The sequence below is a fragment of the Tachypleus tridentatus genome, chromosome 5, assembly GCF_004210375.1.
Source record: "Tachypleus tridentatus isolate NWPU-2018 chromosome 5, ASM421037v1, whole genome shotgun sequence".
Classification (NCBI taxonomy): Eukaryota; Metazoa; Arthropoda; class Merostomata; order Xiphosura; family Limulidae; genus Tachypleus; species Tachypleus tridentatus.
The window spans coordinates 15,085,000-15,108,574 of NC_134829.1; the positions used below are offsets into that span (position 1 = coordinate 15,085,000).

General features: G+C 35.7%; 1 protein-coding gene across 1 annotated transcript in view; it reads left to right on the plus strand.

Annotated features, from left to right (window-relative positions):
* Positions 1 to 12,175, plus strand: part of LOC143250587 (epithelial sodium channel subunit alpha-like) — a 59,276-nt gene extending 47,101 nt beyond the window's left edge. The window contains exons 11-13 of the mRNA XM_076501378.1: positions 8,007 to 8,050; positions 10,243 to 10,318; positions 11,459 to 12,175. Coding sequence (XP_076357493.1) covers positions 8,007 to 8,050; positions 10,243 to 10,318; positions 11,459 to 11,575 — 237 coding nt within the window. The 3' untranslated portion in view covers positions 11,576 to 12,175. The remainder of the gene's footprint in view (positions 1 to 8,006; positions 8,051 to 10,242; positions 10,319 to 11,458) is intronic.
* Positions 12,176 to 23,575: the final 11,400 nt, after the last annotated feature.

Here is a 23,575-nt window from a genome sequence, read left to right on the forward strand (position 1 = left end):
CAAATGGTTAGATGTGTCTGCAGTCAAAGACGTCTGCTACTAACAGAGATATAGAGCTGTAATTATTTGGTTCGTACGGCTTTACAACTTCTTGCGTGAGTCGTTGACTGATGAGATTCTACGTGATGTCCTTCCGTGGCTCAACGGTAAATTTACGAACAACGCAAAAATTCGGGTTTTGATCCCTCGCGGTAGACAAAGTGCAGATAACGCATTGTGTTTCTTTACACTACGAAAACAATAAAATCTACGCAGGTTTTATTTTATTTTGTATATGGAATAGTTGGATGAATGAATACAATTCCTTTTAAAATGTAACTTCTCTGAATTTTAAATGGCTAAGTTAAAATGAATGTAAATTAGTATATTTTGTGAAATTTTCATTTTTTAAGAGTTATATCTATAGGGGTGTTCAGTTTTGTATATTTTTAGTTTTCTCTTCTTTTTCTAATATATTTCACGTACAAAACAATAGGGAATCCTCAATAGCCGTGGCATTGATATTATTTGAGGCAGGATTAATGTTAATTAATCTATGAGACGTTTTTTGTTTTCATTTTTATTAACTATATTTTATACGTCAGCGTACACCTTATTCAATTATTCATCAGGATCTTTATCAGCTAAACCTCAAGTTGAAATTCTTATAGGCAGGATTAGAGTAAATTAATCTATGCGACTTTGGACATGGTAAAATACACCAATCAACACTGTTTGACCTCCTGAGTCCAAAACTGTAACCAGATCTTAAATCGGTCAGATTTTGTTTGTTTGTTTGTTTATTTTGAATTTCACGCAAAGCTACACGAGGGCTATCTGCGTAAGCCTTCCCTAATTTAGCAGTGTAAGACTAGAGGGAAGGTAGCTAGTCATTACCACCCACCGTCAACACTTGGGCTACTCTTTTACCAACGAATAATGGGATTGACCGTAACATTATAACGCCTCCACGGCTGAAAAGGCGAGCATGTTTGGTGCGATGGGGATTCGAACCCGCGACATTCGGATTAGAGTCGAGTGCCTTAACCAAGAGCTATGAGATAAAAGTTTGTATTCGAGGAGGGGAAAAGAAAACTCATTGTCATTCTATGAGCCGCATCTAATAAGGAAAAAAATGGAATAAGTACCAACAGATAAATAAATAATGTAGAATGTTTAACCCTAGTGTAACCTTCAGCGATTTTAAACATTTTATTTAAAGAAATAAATCAAATGTTGTATTATTAACAAAACACTTTTCTGCGTGAAGTTTGGGGATTCTTTTAACAGATGTAAGTGCTTTAAGCAGTTATGGTGCGAAGTTAGCGACAAGAATTATAACAGAGACATTTATGCTCTGAATACATATAAGATTAAATTATTTATATAGTTTCGTAGTAGCTTGTAAAGACTGAATCGTGTGAAAATGAAACATTTTATTTATATTTTATTCTTATAGTAGCAGGGGTGTATGGGGTGTCAGAGAGTGGTAGCACCAATGAAGGTGAATACGTCATGTTACAATTAGAATAGTTGGCTTGTACCCATATCTCGCCTATGACTCCGAGTAGCTGTTTGTATGCGACGGCGGTCACACTTAAGCTGAGTGAAGTTCGGTGATGTGTCTCCTAATCCCCTGTGATGTAAGGACTTGTCTATTTCTGGCTTGTGTTGGAGGTCTGGACAGATGAAATTAGCTTTGATTAATGGCTAACACACTTTGTAGCTTGAAGAGCACGACAAGGCACCAAGAATGTCATCCGTCGCAGTCAAGGAAGTCTTTAGCCGCAGAATCTCTCTGTGTCACTGGCTCGTGGTTTCTGTGGCCGAATGGGTGGGACTTCCCCTGTATTACAGCTATTTCTCTATAAACGTACTCACGCACAGGAGTCATTTGTACAACTCATTTCGCTCACCACTTCCTTCCACTTTACAACTTTTAAGTCCTGATCCATACTTATAATCTTGCATGTAGAAGGTCTTGGGACAAGTGGTCGTTCATCTCTGAATCCTGAGAAAGCGGAGGATTTCGCAAGCATTCCATGCGACTGAGCTTTATGGTTTAATATCTTCATGAGAAGATGTTCCACTCTGGTACAGCGGTAAGTCTTCGAATTTACAACGTTAAAATCAAGGGATTGATTCCCTTCGGTGGATTCAGTAAATAGCCCAATGTGGCTTTGCTATAAGAAAACACACACAAGATAAGATTGCTTTCTCTCAATGGCGTAACTAGGCTAGATATTTTTGCACTCCAACCACGTTTGACAACAACAATCCTGTTTACAATAATAAAAAGATATGAAATTTTGTCCAAATAATATTATATCATTCAAACCTCAAATATCTGTTAAAATAACTGTAGTGTCCCATTTTGGGCTCTCCCTTGCTTCGCTACTCACTGCTCTATAAAGTCTGACCAGCTAACAGATTTAGAGGAAAAAAATAAAGAAAAAGAAAACTCATATTGATTACTTCATTGTGAGCTACTAGAGAGAGATATATTACAGATGACTTCATTGTGAGCTACTAGAGAGAGATATATTACAGATGACTTCATTGTGAGCTACTAGAGAGAGATATATTACAGATGACTTCATTGTGAGCTACTAGAGAGAGATATATATTTCAGATGACTTCATTGTGAACTACTAGAGATATATATATTACAGATGACTTCATTGTGAGCTACCAGAGAGAGATATATTACAGATGACTTCATTGTGAGCTACAAGAGAGAGATATATTACAGATGACTTCATTGTGAGCTACTAGAGAGAGATATATTACAGATGACTTCATTGTGAACTACTAGAGAGAGAGATATTACAGATGACTTCATTGCGAACTACTAGAGAGATATATATTACAGATGACTTCATTGTGAGCTACTAGAGAGATATATATTACAGATGACTTCATTGTGAGCTACTAGAGAGAGATATATTACAGATGACTTCATTGTGAGCTACTAGAGAGATATATATTACAGATGACTTCATTGTGAGCTACTAGAGAGATATATTACAGATGACTTCATTGTGAGCTACTACAGAGATATATTACAGACGACTTCATTGTGAGCTACTAGAGAGAGATATATTACAGATGACTTCATTGTGAGCTACTAGAGATATATATATTACAGACGACTTCATTGTAAGCTACTAGAGAGAGATATATTACAGATGACTTCATTGTGAGCTACTAGAGAGAGATATATTACAGACAACTTCATTGTGAGCTACTAGAGATATATATATTACAGATGACTTCATTGTGAGCTACTAGAGAGAGATATATTACAGATAACTTCATTGTGAGCTACTAGAGAGAGATATATTACAGATGACTTCATTGTGAATTACTAGAGAGATATATATTACAGATGACTTCATTGTGAGCTACAATAGAGATATATATTACAGATGACTTCATTGTGAGCTACAATAGAGAGATATATTACAGATGACTTCATTGTGAGCTACTAGAGAGATATATATTACAGATGGCTTCATTGTGAACTACTAGAGAGAGATATATTACAGATGACTTCATTGTGAGCTACTAGAGAGAGATATATTACAGATGACTTCATTGTGAACTACTAGAGAGATATATTACAGATGACTTCATTGTGAGCTACTAGAGAGATATATATTACAGATGACTTCATTGTGAGCTACTAGAGAGAGATATATTACAGATGACTTCATTGTGAACTACTAGAGAGAGATATATTACAGATGACTTCATTGCGAGCTACTAGAGAGAGATATATTACAGACTGAAAAATTAAGTTGTGGAAAAGGTTTTATCCTTTGAGATAAAGTTTGTCTTCTCAAAAATATCGTAAATCTTCCCCAAATTCTTCCTATAAAAAAGAGCAAATAAAATGCCTTCCTTCACATGATTCAGTTGTTTACAGGCTGCTATGCAAGTGCGCGTTGGCCTTTTTGTACGCGTAATTGTGGGAGAGGAATTATATGTGCCGTAATTCGGCATTTTCATTGCTACGTAGCGTAATTTATTTCGGACGATTCTCCGATTTATGTCCCTCAAAGGCCAGGTGGCGTTCGACTCGTAATTCGAGGGTTGCGGGTTCGAATCTCCGTCACACTAAACATCCTCGCCCTTTCAGCCATGGGGGCGTTATAATATTACAGTCAATCCCACTATTCGTTGATGAGAGAGTAGCCCAAGAGCTGGTGGTGGGTGATGATTACTAGCTGCCTTCCTTCTAGTCTTGCACTGCCAAATTATAGACGGCTAGCGCAGATAGACCTCGTGTAGCTTTGAGCGAAATTCAAAACATTTATAAAGTTATTTATATAAGTCTCCAATTTATTGTGTTACGCATGTTAACGTATTACTATTTCATATAACCGAAAATGTGAATTTAAAAGCTAATTAACAGTTAACATGTATTAAATTTATGTTATTTGCCAACGAGATCGACACACACAATTTTCTTTTTAACACAAATATATTTTAATATCCAAACAAAAAATAATACATCCTATTATAACGGTTATTACTAATAGTTATTACAAATGATGGTTTATATACAAGAGTTCCACAATATTACAAACAATACTGAGTCTTATATCTGGTCTAGAACTGAATATTTTATCAATGGTTCAGGTACAGGTTGAGAAATTTAATTCTGAGTTGATATTGTTACACCTCGCTGTAGCTAGCTAGCTTGATTGGCCTCGCATTGCTTACAAGCTGTTTTTTTTTTAATGATGACGATATTTAATGTCCTCGTAGAAATACTAACGTCCGAAGTACTTCACTGAAGTTGAACGATTTGTAATGTTCAAAATCTATAAACATTCCTGGTCCAGTTCTGTAATTTTCAGATTGATAGACGTTAATCACAATTATAGCTTCCGAGGCCTATAGCACACTGACTGTAGCTGTATAACAATAATAATCTCCCGGTGCGTCTGTTTTTCACGCAAGTTTCTCGACGTTTCAACAATATTCTAGCGCGTTTTTGCAAAACAAATATTGTTGATTTTCACTTTCAAGAAGCTTCTACAAATTCGGAGAACGGATGGAACTTGCTTAATGCATAGTCAAGAATATACATCACATGCAAAAAAAACCAAAAAAAGTTATATAGAAACAAGCGTAGGCACTAAAATAAATGTACAACAGTAAATCTCTTACAACATCCAAACTCTTCAATATCTGGGTATTAATAGATGTTTCTGTGCAGCTATTGACAAAAGCATCACAAGAAAATGGATAAATTCTGTGACTATCGATTGTAAAGAGAGAATAAAAACGTGGGAGTTAGAAATATAATTGTCCTTCACAAATTATTCTTGAACGATTTTATTAAATCTAAGGTTTAATACATAAGTAAAATAACATTACTATTTTCTTAGTTCGAAAAAACCATTAAAACAACTATGTTAATATTCCAGTTTATAAATCAGTCAATCATATTAAACTTTAAACCTGTCAATCAAACCATTTATTATAAACGTAAGTAGATCACTCATCTAACAAGATAATTAAAAATTTATTAATGTAAATAACATATTTTGAATCCATATCTAAATGTTTCGTAGGGTACAAATGGGGATTTGTAGGTGAGAAAATAATGTAGACACTATTTGTAAACTTGAACATATAATCTTTGCATTTTGATTCAACTTGTTTCCATATTTTTACGACTCCTATTACCTCTATTTAAATTAGCAAATATTAATTATATTGTTTTGTAAAGTTTTATGTCTAATTATGGAGAATAAATATCAAGCTATGTAAGTGCATAAGCATTCAGTTGAATGCCATATGTTTTTTAATAGTTTGCTGCTGCATTGGATATTTTTCGCCCAACTATTATTAACTGAGCCAAAGGGTTTTGTGCTTGAGGTTTCTTGTAAACACGCGTTTAACAAGCGAAATACAAAAATCTGTAGAATAAATCACAATTCACGAGAGTAGAAAAATTACTATGGTAATCGTTTACTGTTAGGAAACTCACTGAAATAGTCGCAAAACAACGTACAGACTAAGTACAAGAACGAATTCAAGAAAGAATGAAAAACAAGACATGAAATGAAACCTCAAAGTGGTAGTTTCCAATAACTGCGCTATAAGTTGCACAAATTATTTTACAACTAATAAACACCGGATTTTTTCAATGACAGAAAGTGAAGGTCTTAGAGAAATTCTTCAAGATGAAGAAAACGAAGACACTTGAATTAATTTTAAAACTATTCTATAGCATAAACAACACTGCATTTATTACTGCTGTTCGGGTTTCAGTAAAATATTCGCAGCTTTTTTTTTCTGTAACGGCTTGTAAAACTATAATCAATAATAATAAGACTGGAGACATTGTTATAAAAATACGTATTGTTTACTCTCATAAAACAAAGCGTTTCTAGTTAGCATAAACACAGCATTTCTGACTGGTAGTATAAGGGTGTGCAAATGGTTTTTACATTCCTGCAATGCTTGTATGGCTTTGAAGAGTTTACACTGGTAGTAATGAAGAACTTAGAAAATTTTAGAGGGTGGAAATTTCGACTTTCAAGAACTAATTTAGACATAGCTGTACAACTTTTGAAGGTATTTATTTAGAAACTGTACTTTGATTTTGACGCATTATATCTAGTCGTTTTTTGTGTGCTTTAATGTCTTCGAAAATAAACTTGACCTGTAGTGATGAAATAACATAAGATCTCTCCGAGAAACAACATAAAAATATTTCTATGAATTGCAAAGAATATTTTTCTGTACGCTGGTGAAAAATAATGATATTACTACTAATAATATGAAGAACAAATTAATTAATTTTGTCTTACATTCGGAAGATCAATTGTTTTTCACTATTATCAGAATTTTAGTAGCCCTAGCATTTGAGATAAAAGGTTTTAAGTGTTGTTTCAAGAACAAGTCTGCTTTTGGCCCGTGTGTACTGTTAGAATTATTGTGGAGTTCCTCAGTGAATCATATTATGGTGGTTCATTACGCTTTGTTGAAAGCATTTAAGGAGCATATGTATTTTCATAGCAAAGCCGTACTGGACTATCTGCTGTATCCAGCTAGGGAATCGAACATATGATTTTAGCGTTACATATCCATACACTTACTGCTGTCCCACGGAAGGGCACATATGAGGCTCATCTGTATTGATTCTGGAGTTGAAAAACACTCATGAGACACCACGGGTTTTATTTTAATTTGAAGAGTTAATTAATATTCATGTGTAGTACACCTAGATAATTCAGTCCTACCTTTTGTGGAATATATTCATTAATTAGTTGAGTTCGTACTTTTGTTGAAATTATTTACGAAAGAATAATTTAAACAGATAATATTTCGACTAATTCCGTTGTCACCCGCTGTTACAGCGGTACGTCTTCGGAGTTACAACGCTAAAATCAAGGGCTCGATTCCCCTCGGTGGACTCAGCAGGTAGCCCGATGTGGTTTTGCTGTAAGAAAACACACACACACGCAGAACGTAAGAAAGGTATATTTAAATAGCTAAACTTACTACCAGTTTTTAAATTCGCTATAAGCAGGTAGTTTGTTTTAATTGGAAATTAATATTAATTATGTATATGGTGAACGTCAAAAATTTATTATGAAGTTAAACTAGTAATCTGTTGGTATTCGTGTTACTTTGTTTCTCATTCAGTCATTTTAGTCTATCGTGGGTCATGCCTGAAAACTTCAAAACCTGTTTACCTCGCTGCAAATGATGAAACCTCTTTTTCAGATGCCTGTGTCTGTCATCCTTCAGCGCGCTCTCTAATTCTGTTAGTACTTTGAAATAAAGAGTAAGATTCGGAGTTCTTTTGAAAACCTGATATCTCACAGGATCTCACCAGATATGTACTCCTTTTTTTTCAAAGGTTTATTAAACATTTGACTTGTAAGTGAAGCATCCTCTTTGATTAGCCTGTGAAGAAATGTTGTCATGAAAACCAGCTTTACGTGTATTAAGTGTTTAAACAATCAACTGTTGTCAGCAAGATAATTTATTTAATGTTTCAGGACATGGACGACGAACTTAACTATACTACTTTGGATGACGCCAGGTAGGTCGATTGTTTATACATTTAAATAATGTACAAGTTATTTTTATGAATATTTCTTGATTTGTCAAAAATTTTATTTCTTACATTGAATTACACGTAAATTGACTATTGTAAATTAAATATTTTAGTAATTAATAAGTAAAGATATTTAAAGAAGTGTTTCTTGTACACATTCGTTAAGTTTTTGGTACTAATTACCTTCGAATAGTTGCATAAGTTCATAAAAATAAGGCATGGATTTGTAGGAAAAATGCATACCGTCATAATAAGATACAAGAAAACCTCGGCGCGACTGTTGACGCTTCATTTGTTGTTTTTTTTTTATTTTGCACAAAGCTACTCGAGGTCTATTTGTGCTAGCCGTCCCTAATTTAGTAGTGTAAGACTAGAGGGAAGGCAGCTAGTCATTACCACCCACCTCCAACTCTCGGGCTACTCTTTTACCAACGAATAGTGGGATTGGCCGTCACATTATAACGCCCCGGGGATGCGAACCCGCGACTCTCAGATTACGAGTCGCACGCCTTAACACGCTTGGCCATGCCCGGCCTATTGACGCTTCATTTCAAAGTAGCTATCTGAAGTTTAAAAAGTTTGCTACAACAGCGGTTCTCTAGTGAGACATCGTTGAGATAACGAATTTACAATCCTCAAATCCGAAGTTTAATGCACCGTGGTTGAGGCCCGGCGTGGCCAGATGGTTTAGGCACTCGACTCGTAATCCGAGGGTCGCGGGTTCGAATCTCCATCACATCAAACATGCTCACCCTTTCAGCAGTGGGGGCGTTATAATGTGACGGTCAATCCCATTATTCGTTGGTGGTGTTCACTAGCTGCCTTCCCTCTAGTTTTACACTGCTAAATTAGGGACGGCTAGCGCAGATAGTTCTCGTGTAGTTTTGTGCGAAATTTAAAAAGAATATACAATCATTCCGGTGGACAACAAAGACAGCCCAATGTGGCTTTGTTCAATAAAACAAAAACAACCCTAGCGTTTGTTTGAAGGGGAGACAAATGCTAAAGATATGTTTGGAGGGGAAGGGGGAATGCTAAAGATATGATGGACTTCGCTTGTTAACGTAATAAATAGTATGACAAAAATATAGCCTTTACTTGAAATTATTTTATAAAATTTTGCTGTAATTGCTTGAAGAAATGATATAAAGATCAAACGTTGGACTTTAATTTTATGCTCCAATATAAAGAGAATAAAACTTTGGTCAAGTGTAATTAAAACTATATTTTGTCTAGTTTCGACAGAAGCTGCTCTTAAACCTTTTAAGTACTCTGGATGTGCCCCCCAGTGGCTCAGCGGCATGTCTGCGGACTTACAACGCTAAAAACCGAGTTTCGATACTCATGATGGGAAGAGCACAGATAGTCCATTGTGTAGCTTGGTGCTTAATTCAAAACAACAACAGCTACTCTAGATGTTGCTAAAAATATATTCAATTTTACCGGGAAATTGTAATGTAATTTAGTTAGTCTGAATTCTCTTCAAAGTTAGACAAAGGCTATCTGCGCTAGCCATCCATAAATTTAGTATTATAAAACTATAGGGAATGCAGCTAGTCATCACCATTCACCGCCAACTTTGGGGCTTCTCTTGTACTAACGTATAGTAGGATTGACTGTTATATTATGACACACCCATGGCTGGAAAGACGGGCATGTTTGTTAGAAAGGGAAGTCGGACCCGTGACCCTCAGACTGCGAGTCCAGTGTCCTGACCACCTGGACATGTCTGGCCACGAGATTTAGTTAGTTTCAACAAAAACTGCTGACATAATATGTTTAGGTTCCATTGAAACGTTAAAAAATATCTTTAGTTTTACGAAATCGAAGGTCATAACCTAGCTAATTTTGACAAGAAAACATCCGCTTTAATTTGTTTAGTTTCAATAGGAACAGTTAACATAACACATGTAGTTTCAGTTGGAAATGCTGAAGAACTTTCTTTAGTTGTACGAGAACGAATGTCATATTCTGGCTAGATTTAACAAGAAAACTGCCGCTCTAATTTGTCTAATCTAAAGAGAAACTACTGACAATAGTAAATTTAGGTGATAGTAATCTGTTTCCGCATGAATGTCATAACTTATTATGGAATTTATTAAAGCTGTGTGTTCATTTATTGTTACAAACGAATAGCGAACCATTATTTAAAAATTCCTTTTATAATTTTCTTCAAGGAAGAACATAGCATGGGTTCGTGTTTTCTACAGAACCACGGAACAGAAGGTGTACGTTCACAAGCCAAGACTAGAGGTAAATATTAATTAAACAGAATATACAGAGATAGAAATATTCATCTTTATTATTCATACTATTCAATCGATATTTACATGTTAATTTATCTCAACCAAGAATTACATTGTCAAAAATATTGTATCTTTTCTGACTTGATGTCATTGTGAGTGCTTAGGTCGTAGGTCGTCGACGATAAATATTTGCCAGAATTCGTCGAGTTTTTAACGATCTATAACCAGAAGTAATGACTCCTGCAATCGCCAAAATAGAATATCAAAATAAATTTATTAAATGATATCAACCAATTAAAAACCGTCGAGATATATAAAATGGAGTTTTATGAAATTATAAGTTTTAAAATAAAATATTTTAAATGTTTTATCAAAAGCTTGCCTTTCAACAAAATTTTCCAAACTTTCACAACGTAAACGATTATAAAAAAATAAATGAAACCATATGATTTTTAAACCAAAGCTATATATTACTCAGTAAGGTTTCACTGGAATTCGTGCAATTTGATTAAGCATTTCTACGGTAAAAAGGAATAATTCAAAGAATGGACAACAATTCACATTCCTTACACACAAATTATAGAAATAATTACAAGAGAAGAGGCCTAATCCTACTTTAATTTATTTGGTCTTATTTACGTATCCCCTGGTGGGACCTAAAAATCTGGGTTTGATTCTCCTCGGACAAATAGTCCAATAAAATCTTAATTGTAGTTGACGATGAAGAACAAACGTTTCAATTCATTGAACTGGTCATTTTTACATTGAAATTTACAATGTGACGATGAATAAAAAACTTACTAGTTTTAAAATATTTTTATTAAATCTAGCGTATAGTTCTAGATACTTTTAGAATAATAATAAAACAAAATATATGCTTCCCTACTCTTAATAACAAATACTTCTAGATCTATTAATCCTGTTGTAAATATGTGAAGGTATCACACAGTCCTAAGCAAAATTAAAGATTTTAAAGGACTGTTAAAATAAGGTAATTGGTTATCTCTACATAATAGTAAAAAAGTGAGAGATTTTTGAAATGATTTACTAAACACTAGTTAATAATTCAATATTGTTACTTATTTGGACTAAATAACGTCTTTTAAAGTTAAAGATAACTAAAGAGTGTTCAACTTTTTTGTTTCAGGCTATTGAGATATTTAGCCTGATTGGTGGATACTTGGGTCTCTGGCTGGGAATATCTCTGTATGACCTTCCTCGGATAGGGAAAGATTTAGTGAAGAAGTATTCCAAAGTAAAATAACATTTCGCTCAGAGGAGAGCACGGGTGTTACATGACATGTCGTAGATGAACGGTGAAACAACATTAATACCGATATAAACAGTATTCGTAATTCTTCATACTATGAAGGTTATAAAAAAGCAACGTTGAGTGGAATATATCTTTCTAAAAGAAATACTGGTCTTATAAAGTTCTCTTACACAATTTTATTCTGATTTTTTAGTTTTGGTTTTTACAGAGAACTATGTGAACTGTTAAGAGAAGCAGCAACAAATTATAACAAATGCTATTATTAATCAAATACTAAAATATTTTATTATTTAACACTAATGTATTCATATGTACACTAATTATTTATATAGTCTGAAAACTTAATCATTAATTAATAACTTTTAATACCTAAGATAGATGTCTGGTATGTTTCATGGTTAAATGAAGGGAAAATACAATATTGAAAATATTGAATTTGAAAACTGATGGTACGAAGTAACGCGATAAATGAGATTTAAAAAAAAAAGTTATCCTACTTATTATATTTGTTATTAGCAAGCAAGATAGGTCACTTTATTGCTTTGTTCTTACGTCACACAATATTATCGGATATCATCTTTCAGCTTTGTATTCTAAATTTAACTTACAATAAATCGAATGAAGTGTGAAAGTTGTTCTTTAACTTTGTGCCTACCTTTAACCACTCATCTCAAATTTATTTAAAAAGAAAATGGACGATGGTATAAATTGATACAAGTAAAGATAATATCAATGATAGAATGTTTTAGGCCTCTGGACAACAATAACAAAAAAGACCGGTAAACGAAAGATTACGTGATTACTTTAGGTATATAATGGAGAAACCTAAAATGGTTGTATCAGTGTAAGGATCTACACAGTGGTGCACAAAGTCCGGCCCGCGATGTCCAACGGGAAAGTCAAACATAGAAAGTTTGCGCTTGCGCGAAGATAAAGCACTATAGAAGAATATACATTAGATTAGATACTGGATGGTTCCATATTTGTGTTGAGCAATAAAGAAAATTTAATAAGCAAATCTCGTTAACACATAGACATTTAATCATTGACGCAATGACGTAATATTTCCATAATTACGAAATCTTGTTCATTCCAATTGTTCTTCGAGATTTACTTACGAGTCCTATTTTGGTATTATTTCGTAACAAAAATAGCAGCTAATCGGAAAAGAAAAGTTGACGACGAAAACCGGCAATTTCATGATGATTTGACTGCGCAATACTGTTTTATTCAACAACAGAAGAATGTGGTTTGTCTGCTGTGTCATTTGACAGTAGCAGTGGCGAAGGTATCCAATGTAAAGCGTCATTATGAGTCGAAGCATAAAGATTTCCTCAACGTTGTCGGTGATTAACGAACAGCTCGAATTGAATCTCTGTGGCGGTCGCTGAATCACCAGCAGAACGTTTTCTCAAAACAGTCAGCAGATTTAGGTGCAGCATGTGAGGTCAGTTACGATATTTCGTTGATGACAGCGAAATCTGGCCGACCGTTCACTGATGGTGATTTTGTCAAGCAATGTATGATTAGTGCATCGGTAAAGTTGTGTCCGGAAGCAGTTCGCAAGCTACAGACGGTGGCTTTGAATCGTATGACAGTTCAACAAAGAATTTCACACCTCTCAGCAGACGTGACAAGGCAGCTTACAAATAAAGCAGCCAACTTTGTCTACTTCTCTTTGGCAGCAGACGAGTCGACTGACATCAGTTCAACAGCACAGCTACTAGATTTTGTTCGTGGTGTGTAGTCATCGTTTGATATCACAGAGGAACTAATCGGCATGGGTTCCATGAAGGGTCAGACAACTGGGTCTGCTCTATTCGAGGAGACAGTACGACTGTATAGTAGTTTCATTGGATTTCACGAAACTGGTAAGTGTGACAACTGATTGAGCACCAGCCATGACCGGAGAAAGTAGCGGGTTAGTAACACTGTTGATGAAGTATCGATGAAAGCAAAACAGACAGTTGGTGAAGTTGAACTGTATTATTCACCAACAGAACCTGTGCAGTAAAGAACTTGGTTTTCAGACACTGATAGCATTAGTGAAGAAAACCATTAATTTCATCAAATCACGAGGGCTCAATCATCATCAGTTTCGAAGTCTTCTTGAAGAAATTGATTCAGACTATGGTGACCTTGTGTATCACTGTGAAGTACGCTGGCTGAGTCGAGGGAAGATGCTCAGAAGATTCTGGGAGTTGACTGATGAGGTGATAGAATTTCTCAGAAGCAAGAACAAAGACAAAAATGATTTCCATGACTGATCCAGCATGGCAAGCTGATTTGACCTTTCTGGTCGACATGACAAAACACTTGCATGATCTGAATTTGAAGTTGCAAGGCAAAAATCAGCTTGTCTGTCAGCTTGCAAATCACGTCTCAGCTTTCAGGACAAAGTTGCAGTTGTTCTGGCAGCAAGCAGCATCAGGCACTTTCCCACTTTTCAGTCACAGCTATAGAAGAATCAGGACATTGACACACAAGTTTATGTTGGGAAGCTAGATACCTTGATTCAATCCTCCAACTCATGAGTTCATGACTTTGTCCAATGCAGATTGCTGATGAAACTTTTTGCTGATCCGTTCACTCTGTTAGTGGATGACTTGTCAGCAGAATATCAGCTCGAACTTACTGATCTCCAGGCATCTGATGAAATGCGTTCTATTTACCGAGAAAACAGTTTGCTTGACTTCTAAAAAATGTTGCCTGATACATTTGCTAATCTGAAACAGAATGCACTTGTCCACACCAGCATGTTTGGCAGCACGTACTGCTGCGAACAGACTTTCTCGCATATGAAACTGAACAAAAACAACACTCGCAATCAGCTGACTGATGATCATCTGGAAGCAGTCTTGCGTCTTTCAACGTCAAACATCAAGCTGGACATTTCCATCCATCGCACTGACTTTGTGACAGTTGACGTGTCATAAAATTTCTTAGAATAATGTGCAAACTCTTTGATGTAATCGTTACTTGTGTGTTCTTAAATGTGATGTCCATCTTGTGTGAAATAACTGTGGAACGATTTTAATCTTCACTCTTTTGTGGTCCCCAACTAAGGCATTTTCTCAAAAGCGACTAACGAAAAATAAAAGTTATAGAAATTACGTTAGACCAATTAAATACTATACACATTTCTTATTTTCTTTAAATGTATAGGAACAACCATTTGACAATTAGTAAGTATTATAATTATTTTAAAAAACAGGTGGAGGGAATTACGTGCGAGCAACTATTCATATCTGTTTATACAGGTGAAAGTAAACTTTAATTTCTGTTTGACCTTTCTCCTATTCATCCATACGCATTTTATATATAGCAACACTGCTATTTTATGTATAATGAAACTACAACTTTGAAATACACACATTTTGATACTAACAACTACTAAAGTTAACAGGGAAAAAAGTTAATTTGAATTTGATCTGAAAATATTTTCTTTGGGTTGAAATGGAATCGAAAATAATACTTAAAAGGTGCATGTGTTATTTCTGACTGGAATTAAAGCCTGAAGAACACTATATTTTAGAACTATGTAACACGACACCCAACAATTTCGGTAAAAACCGTTATAAGTTGAAACACGAAATGTCCTTGACAAAATCATTTGACGATACGACATACCGAATTGTAGTGTCCAACTGTTGTTACTGCTCGTTGAACAATATCTATCAACGTCCTTAAATTGGTTCCATTTTTAGTAACTATCACTTAAATGTTATAAATCCCAGTCCAGACACTATGTTCCTTTTAGTGTGTCGCTTCTAGTTACCCATGTCTAGAAAGTACAGGATCGGCATGGCCAAGCGTGTTAAGGCGTGCGACTCGTAATCCGAGGGTCGTGGGTTCGCATCCCCATCGCGCCAAATATGCTCGCCCTTTCAGTCGTGGGAGCGTTATAATGTTACGGTCAATCCCACTATTCGTTGGTAAAAGAGTAGCCCAAGAGTTGGCGGTGGGTGGTGATGACTAGCTGCCTTCCCTCTAGCCTTACACTGCTAAATTAGGGACGGCTAGCACAGATAGCCCTCGAGTATCTTTATGCGAAATTAAAAACAAACAAACAAAACAAACTAGAAAGTACGTGCATGAATAGTGGAAGAGATGGTTTAATAAGTATTAGTTTTCTAGTTTGTTTTTTAATGATAATATCGTGTTTTTTTGTTGTTGTTTTTTCTGAAAAAGCAATCGCAATTCATTGAACTAAATTTGCTTTTTAAATAGAATGTGAGAGAATTCTAATGTTACAAGAAACTACCCAGTTATCAGGTCATGGAATGCATTTTGTTGAAACATATTCGGGTTGTCTTAGATTTACGTGGCTGTGATATTTCCAAGCTGTATATCGATTCGAACACTACTGCTAGAAGTCTCATCTAGGCGTGTTTCTTGTTTAAAATCAGACTTATCAAGAAGTTGCAGGTAACCAAACGTTCGTTTCACTGTTTATAGGAAACCTCGCCTTTTGGGCTTGTAATGCTTATATTATTAATCACGGAAGTTTGTTTACTTTTTTGCGATTGCAATTTCACTTGAGCTTGTCCCTTCAGTGGCTCAGCGGTATGTCTACGGACTTACAACGCTAAAAATCGGGTTTCGATACCCGTGGTAGACCACAGATAGCCCATTGTGTAGGTTTGTGCTTAATTCAAGAAAAGTAAAAGTAAAAAAAAAAAACACGCTTGAGCTAGCTATCTTGTTTTGAAGATTCGCATTTCCGTTTTCAAGGTAACAATTTTAAATAATATTATAAAAAATGTAACGTGTAATAAAGTTTCAACTGGTGTAAACAATAAATTTGAATCGAATATACTGATTACGATTTAACGACATGCGTCTGACATATTAAGTTGATTTTTGAAGTAATAAACTGCTACCTATAGCTAATTTCTAAGTATTTAATTATTACGTATATATACTCTTCAAAACAAGAAACGCAAAAGGGATATTTTTTTATTTTAAAGAGAAATATATGTAACAACGTTACAAGCTCAGAGTATGTGATGTTACACGTGTTAAGGCACTGATTGTCAGACCAAAATGACAATAAAAGTTGTGCACTTTGAAAACGGAGGAAAACATCTGATTTTTCGCCAAAACGCATGCGTGTCCAATAAATTTGTTTGAGAGATCTGCATGTTCTGCAAGTGCAACATGTGCAAAATCTCTATAAAAGTGACGGGTTCTCGGTTTCCATAGCTTTTGTTTCGGCGCCCAGGCCGTGAAAGTGGGTTTTCTCGGGGTACTCCCGTTTCCCCCCACAGCAAAATCTCTGGCATCGGTTCTGTAGGTCCCAGCCTCATTCTGAAAAGGGCCGTTCACCCAGTCACAGGGTATCTAATTAATCATAGTAAATTTTAAAAATCAATTCGCCAGCCGCCAGTGTACTCCGTCCTCGAGCCAAGGTCTGGCTCACTTCACTTTCGCTGCTCTCGTCCAGTTCTCCCGTCCTACCTCTCACTCACAAATACCCCACTCCATTTTTGAAATATTAAAAAATAAAGTAAAAAATTCCACGGATATTTTAAAAATTTCTCATGTAAGGGGACGAAGAGGAACTACAACATTCCTGAACACCCCAGTTGGAGAGAGAACTCTTCTGATTTCTCTCTCTCTAAACTAAACCCCTGCCACGTTAGTTTGCGTTTGCGTTTCCATAGCTCAGTGTTAAGCCACCGACACGCAATACAGTTACGCCAAGACTGACTGAAGCACAACGCAACAACGCCATTTGTCGCTTGGAAGCAGACGAATCTCGATCACATGCTGCCAGAGCTGTGAATGTCCACCCAAGCACCATCACAAGGATATGGAGTCGTCACCAACAACATGGATCAACTCGTGACCGTCCACGATCTGGCAGACCTCGTGTGACCACGCCCGCACAAGATCGCTACATCCGGTTACGTCACCTTCGGGATAGGACCACCACTGCGACGTCTACTGCCTCAACCATACCAGGGCTGCGTAGGATTTCCGATCAAACCGTACGCAACCGTCTACGAGATGTAGGAATCCGACCTCAACGTCTAATCAGAGGCGTCATCCTCACCCAGCAACATCGTCAAGCACGGCTGCAGTGGACTCAGGCACAGTCGGGTATGGCCTCATCGACGATGGAGGCATGTTTGGTTCAGTGATGAAACACGTTTTATGCTTCGTAGGCAGAATGGAAGGACCCGTGTTGACCGTCGCCGAGGTGAACGTTTTGCAGCAAACTGTGTGCAGGAAGTTGACAGATTTGGTGGTGGCAGCGTCATGATGTGGGCTACCATCGCCTACAATGCCAGAACAGACCTTTTGTACATTCGAGGGAATCTTACGGCTCAACGATACGTCGACGAGATTCTTAGGCCCCATGTGCAACCCATCATGGTGAACGTCAACGACGTTTTTCAACATGACAACGCCCGTCCTCACACAGCCCGACTCACCACTGTCTTCTTGAGACACCACAACATCAACGTTCTTCCATGGCCCTCCAGATCACCAGATTTAAACCCCATCGAACATCTTTGGGACGAGTAGGACTGACGTCTGCGACGGCGACAACCTCAACCGCAGACTCTACCTCAGCTTGCAGCAGCTTTGCAGGCTGAGTGGACAGCCATTCCACAGGATGTGATTCGTCATCTCATCGCTTCCATGGGCAGGAGATGCCAAGCAGTTATTGATGCTCACGGGGGGCATACACGTTATTGACGTTGAGTGACGTTAAACTTCAACTAGTGAGCGTGGACTTCGCCTTTGCAGACTTTGGATGTTCAGCAGTGAATGTGCAAAGTTTCACACATGTCATACAGAACTACCCGGAATAAACATGTTAACAATTTGTCTCAAATTTTGTCTTTTGCGTTTCTTTTTTTGAAGAGTATATATGTGATACACTGCTGGCCAAAATCTTAAGGCCAATGAACATAAAGAAAAAATACGCATTTTGTATTGTTAGACTCAACCACTTATTTGAGTAGAGCTTCGAAAGATAAAAATAAGAAAAGGGAAAATAAATAAATAAACGTTTTTAGCATTTAATAGGGAAAGTGTGAACACTATGATATTAGCCTAAATACTAACTGGTCAAAAGTTAAAGACCATACCAAAAAGAAGTCTTAAACAGGGTAGGAAATATCCAACAAAAGGTCTCAGTAGTAAGTTGCACGGCCGTCATTGCGAATGACTTCAAACATTCGCTTTGGCATGGTCGATATAAGCGTTTGGAAGAAGGCTGGCTGGAATGTTATTTCAAGTGGTGAAGATGGCTTCACGAAGATCATGCAGTGTTTGGAATTGACATCCATTTCTATATACTTCCCTTGCCATCCACCCCCAAACATTTTCAATGGGGTTCAGTTCAGGCGAACACGCAAATTGGTCCAAAAAATCACATTATTCGTCATGAAAAAGTCCTTTGAAAGATCCAGTCATTTCCACACAAGCGAGGGCCTCCAGTCAATAAGGATGCTCTCTCCAACATGCCAGTGTAGCCAGCCGCTGTTTAACGCCCCTGTATAACCTGAAGCTCCATTGTTCCATGGAAGGAGAAAGCACCTCAGATCATGATGGAACCTCCTCTACTATGTCGTGTAGAAAATGTCTCCGGTGGGATATCCTTATCGTGCCAGTAACGTTAGAATCCATCTGGACCATCCAGGTTAAATTTTTTCTCACCAGAGAACAAAACCTTCGTCCACTTTTATACGTCCCATGTTTGGTGCTTCTCAGCAAAGTTTAACCGAGCTGTTTCGTGGTGTGGAAGGAGACGTGGCCTTTGAAGACCTTCTACAATTAATAAAGCCTTTATATTTCACTTGAACTTTGTACTGTGTTTTGTCCCTTTCAATTTACTCACAAGTCAAAGTATCTTTATTCCACATACTAAATCTGCTAACCGTTATTAGCAGAGATCAAATGAACATGAATTATATCACGCCAAAAAAGTACAAAAAACAACAAATATTATGAACAAAAGAAAACAAAACAAGAATATGCGTAAAGATAAGATAAGAAAAAAATATTAAAATTACACACAGATAAAAAGAAAGCAACAACTAAGTTATTTCTATAAATAAATCAAATTAATAAACGAGGTTTCCTCTATTAAAAAGTGAAAACAGTAACATTTTTGTTTTAAGAGAAAACAACTTCGATTTCATGCTATTGTCTCTTTTAGAGTAATCAAAAACAAGTGGGTCTATCAGAGCTTTCTTCAATTGTTGAAATGCATATTTCTCCTACCCACCCTCCTAACTTGAACATCTTTTTTGATGAAACAGAAAGGGTGTAAAGTGTTGCTAGTGTGGTGCAAAAAAAAAAAAAAAACCTACATGTTTCTGAAGAAAGACACCGCCAGTGTTATATAGCCTGTAACTTAGATACGTTTGTATAACAGCTACGCTTATTGAATGTATAATCAGATATTGAACTTGGATATTGCTAAGTGCGTATTTCTCGGAAATAAGCTTTTACCTCATTCACCTTCGCTACTTTTCATAAGCAGTGTAAGGTTTACTATAGTTTCTCCTTATGTCTTCCTTAAAATTAGTCTCTCATACTGTTGAAGCACTACAAAATAAAAAAAATATAACCGTGAAATCAGACAGTTCTCTTACTTCACCAAATTTAATATTCCCAAGACTTAGAGTTAAATCACAAAAAGCTCTCGAACTAGTGTTTGTACAATTAAATAGAAATTTACAAAATATGATTTGTGTTAATATTCCATCAGGCAACATCGAAAACTGGATTTTCTTTCTCCTGCTTTAGAGGTTAAACAGTGTCATCAATTTATACAGGTTCTGACTTAGTAGATTACAAAACGTTAAGTGATAAGATACATCTTTCCAGTTTCTGTGTAATGCATAGAAATCTTAGTGAAGCTTTCGAAATAATCAGGTCTCCAAACATGGTATGGGATCCTTGTTGCTGTTCCCCCTGAATTTCTTCTCTAAACTCATTTTTCAAGTAAATCTTCCATGTATTCAAGGAGTAGTCCAGCTTTTTTATACACATTGTTTACTACATTCACAATGTCACTAGTGATTTTCCTCGTGCCACTTAAAACTACTGCTAAAGCACCAACCAATATGTTGTACTTATAGTATCGTGACAACAGAATAGGCTGAAACGGATACAATTTGTTGCACAAGGATAGGTTGTTGTCTACCAGACATCTTTTAAAATTAGGAGCTGGATCTACTAAGGCATTTTTAGGACTTTTCAGACTTGGCTGAGTCCTAGGGATACAAATTGGTGCATGAATGTCCTTTCTGAGTTTCACTATTGCTATCCACAAATGAAAAGTTATTTACTATTACAAGACCTATCAGCATTTTTTTCTTTAGAACATTAATAACAACACAGATATATTAAAGGAGTAGAGCCGACGTTTAATAGTAAGCACTAAAAACTTACATAAGTAACATTCTAACTCTAATATTAGTATCAAGGATAGCTGGCAACAAGTTAAGTAGCACTTACGAGGAATGTACACATCAGTACATTTTAGTTTTACTTCGCCCTCATTACTTCTGTAATCCTCAAATATTTTGCTGATAGTCAATAGCTTTAGGTATTGAGAGGGTGCTTGGTACCAAGCTAGCTTAAACATTATAGCACATTAAACATTCGAAATAATATTAAATAAAAATGGCTCTCACTTAGATGTATAACTTCCTTCACGATCTGCCATTTCTATGGTTACTCTCCAGCTCATAGAATAAAAGATGACTGGGATGTATCTTAGGTGAACTGAACCAATAAAAAACTTGATTAATGTTAATGTTTAAAATTTTCTAAAATAGTCAGAGAGGTTTTTTGGTGGGCGGGATCAGTAAACCAGGGTGATCTCTCGAGGAGCATTTAGGTCATCAGATAAATACCAAAAGAATAATCATGTTGTGTACATCCTATGCCTAGTAATTACACGAACAACAATTTGTTATGTGTGATAAGTTATTGCATAATGAGAGATCTCGATTAAGAGTGTGTTCTACGGAACACCTTCATGATAGAGTTATGGATGATTGTGATAAGAAAGCTATATCACCCTTTGTTATTACTAAATTGAGCTTACTTAAGTCTGACCACTTCCTATGCATGACGATAGAGAGTTCAAAGAATCTTTTGTCAATTAATTTAATAAACCATCAATTAACAGAGAAAGAATACGATATGTTAAATCATTTTCATTATAATTATATGCATTCTGTTCATACATTTTCTTAATTTGACTTATTCTTTCCTCTTACCTTCTCATTCTTCAGCGAGTACTTTTAGTTTGAAATATTCAATTTTACATTACGCTGTTTAAACATGATATTATCTACAAAGGTTCTCGAGAAGACACTGTTTATCTTTAAAATGTTTTCAACTGTTTGTTAAGATAAGACAGCTATTGATGATTAAAGAATTAATCTGTTTATAAAAAAGCAGTAAGACGATACATCAGAAGGTTTTGAGTGATAACTGCTTGTTCCTTTTATTACACCGAGAATCTGATAACATTAACAACCTTGAATTTTATGGTATTATGAAAGACTATAAGCACAAAATTCTAGTTGTTGTGATGCATTGAACTTTGTTTATCTATTGAAAAATGGTTCTCAGTTATTAACAAATTTGTTCATTCGTTTTGCAGTTTGTTCGATAAAATCATTCCCTTAGATTTAAATCGCGAGACAAAGTATTTAAAGATTATATATATATGTAACTTTTAAAAAGACATTCTTCCTACATTTTCTTTCTACAGTTCCGGGATCATAAAACATTTGTTAGGTAGTTTACAATTCTAATTTTGTGAATAATTCAAGAAAACAAATCTAACTTGCATTTCAAATCAAACAGATTATTAACTTGAAAACAAGCAAGAGAGAAAAAGACACGAACAGATGACACACAAAATGAAATAAGAGACTACATGTCGAGACACAAAAAAAGACCGAATGCTTGAAAGATAAACAAAACAGTGAATGAGACGGACATTAGAGACCAAATGGAGGGAAGAACGCGGTTATAACTACACACAAAATTAAACAGCAAAGGAGCTGATATTACATGCATAAATTTGATGAAAAACTAACGGGATTACTTTTGCAAGGAAAATATGAGAAAATGTAAACATTAAAAACTAAAAATAAAAGTGAGGCTTGTTCTACAAATAAAACAGAATAGCGAATAAGATTACTTTTACAAATAAAATCAAGTAGTAAAAAGAAATTTTGTTCACATGCAAAGTAAAACAACTGAGGACTTCTACAAATGTAGGCAAACAAAAGAAAAACACGAACACGATTATCGTAAGTCTCTAAAGGAAAGGAATTTCTCCTTTTAAAAAACAAACAAGAATGAAACATAAATGAGGTGATAACACCAAATTAAAAACAAAAACAAAGCAATTATCGATACAACCAAAGGGAAACAATGAATGTGAATAATGCTGTATAAAGAAACTGTAAGACAAATAACATGTCAAGTTACGATTTCCTTTCGCTACGACTGTTAATCAATATATATCACATCTAACAACATTAGGTGTTGTATATATCACATCTAACAACATTAGGTGTTGTATATATCACATCTAACAACATTAGGTGTTGTATTATAAAGAGGTCGTATTACAGTATTAGCTGCCCTAGCTGTATTGTGAAAAGATCGTATTACATTTAACAGTATTAGCTGTCATTATAAAAAAGGTGGGTTGTGACTAGTATGAACCTCACTACTACCCGGAATACGTTATGAACCTCACTACTACCCGGAATACGTTATGAACCTCACTACTACTCGGAATACGTTATGAACCTCACTACTACCCGGAATACGTTACATGTTTACACATAAGTGCACACTTTTCTGGTTTCAGTCTGCCTTCTTTTTTCACCGTTGATTTATGCCCAAGATTTCAGTAGTAAGTTTAAACATGCAGATCAAACACAAAAATGCAGTCTACATAAAAAACTGTTTCTTCCATTGCGGCTTTCTTAG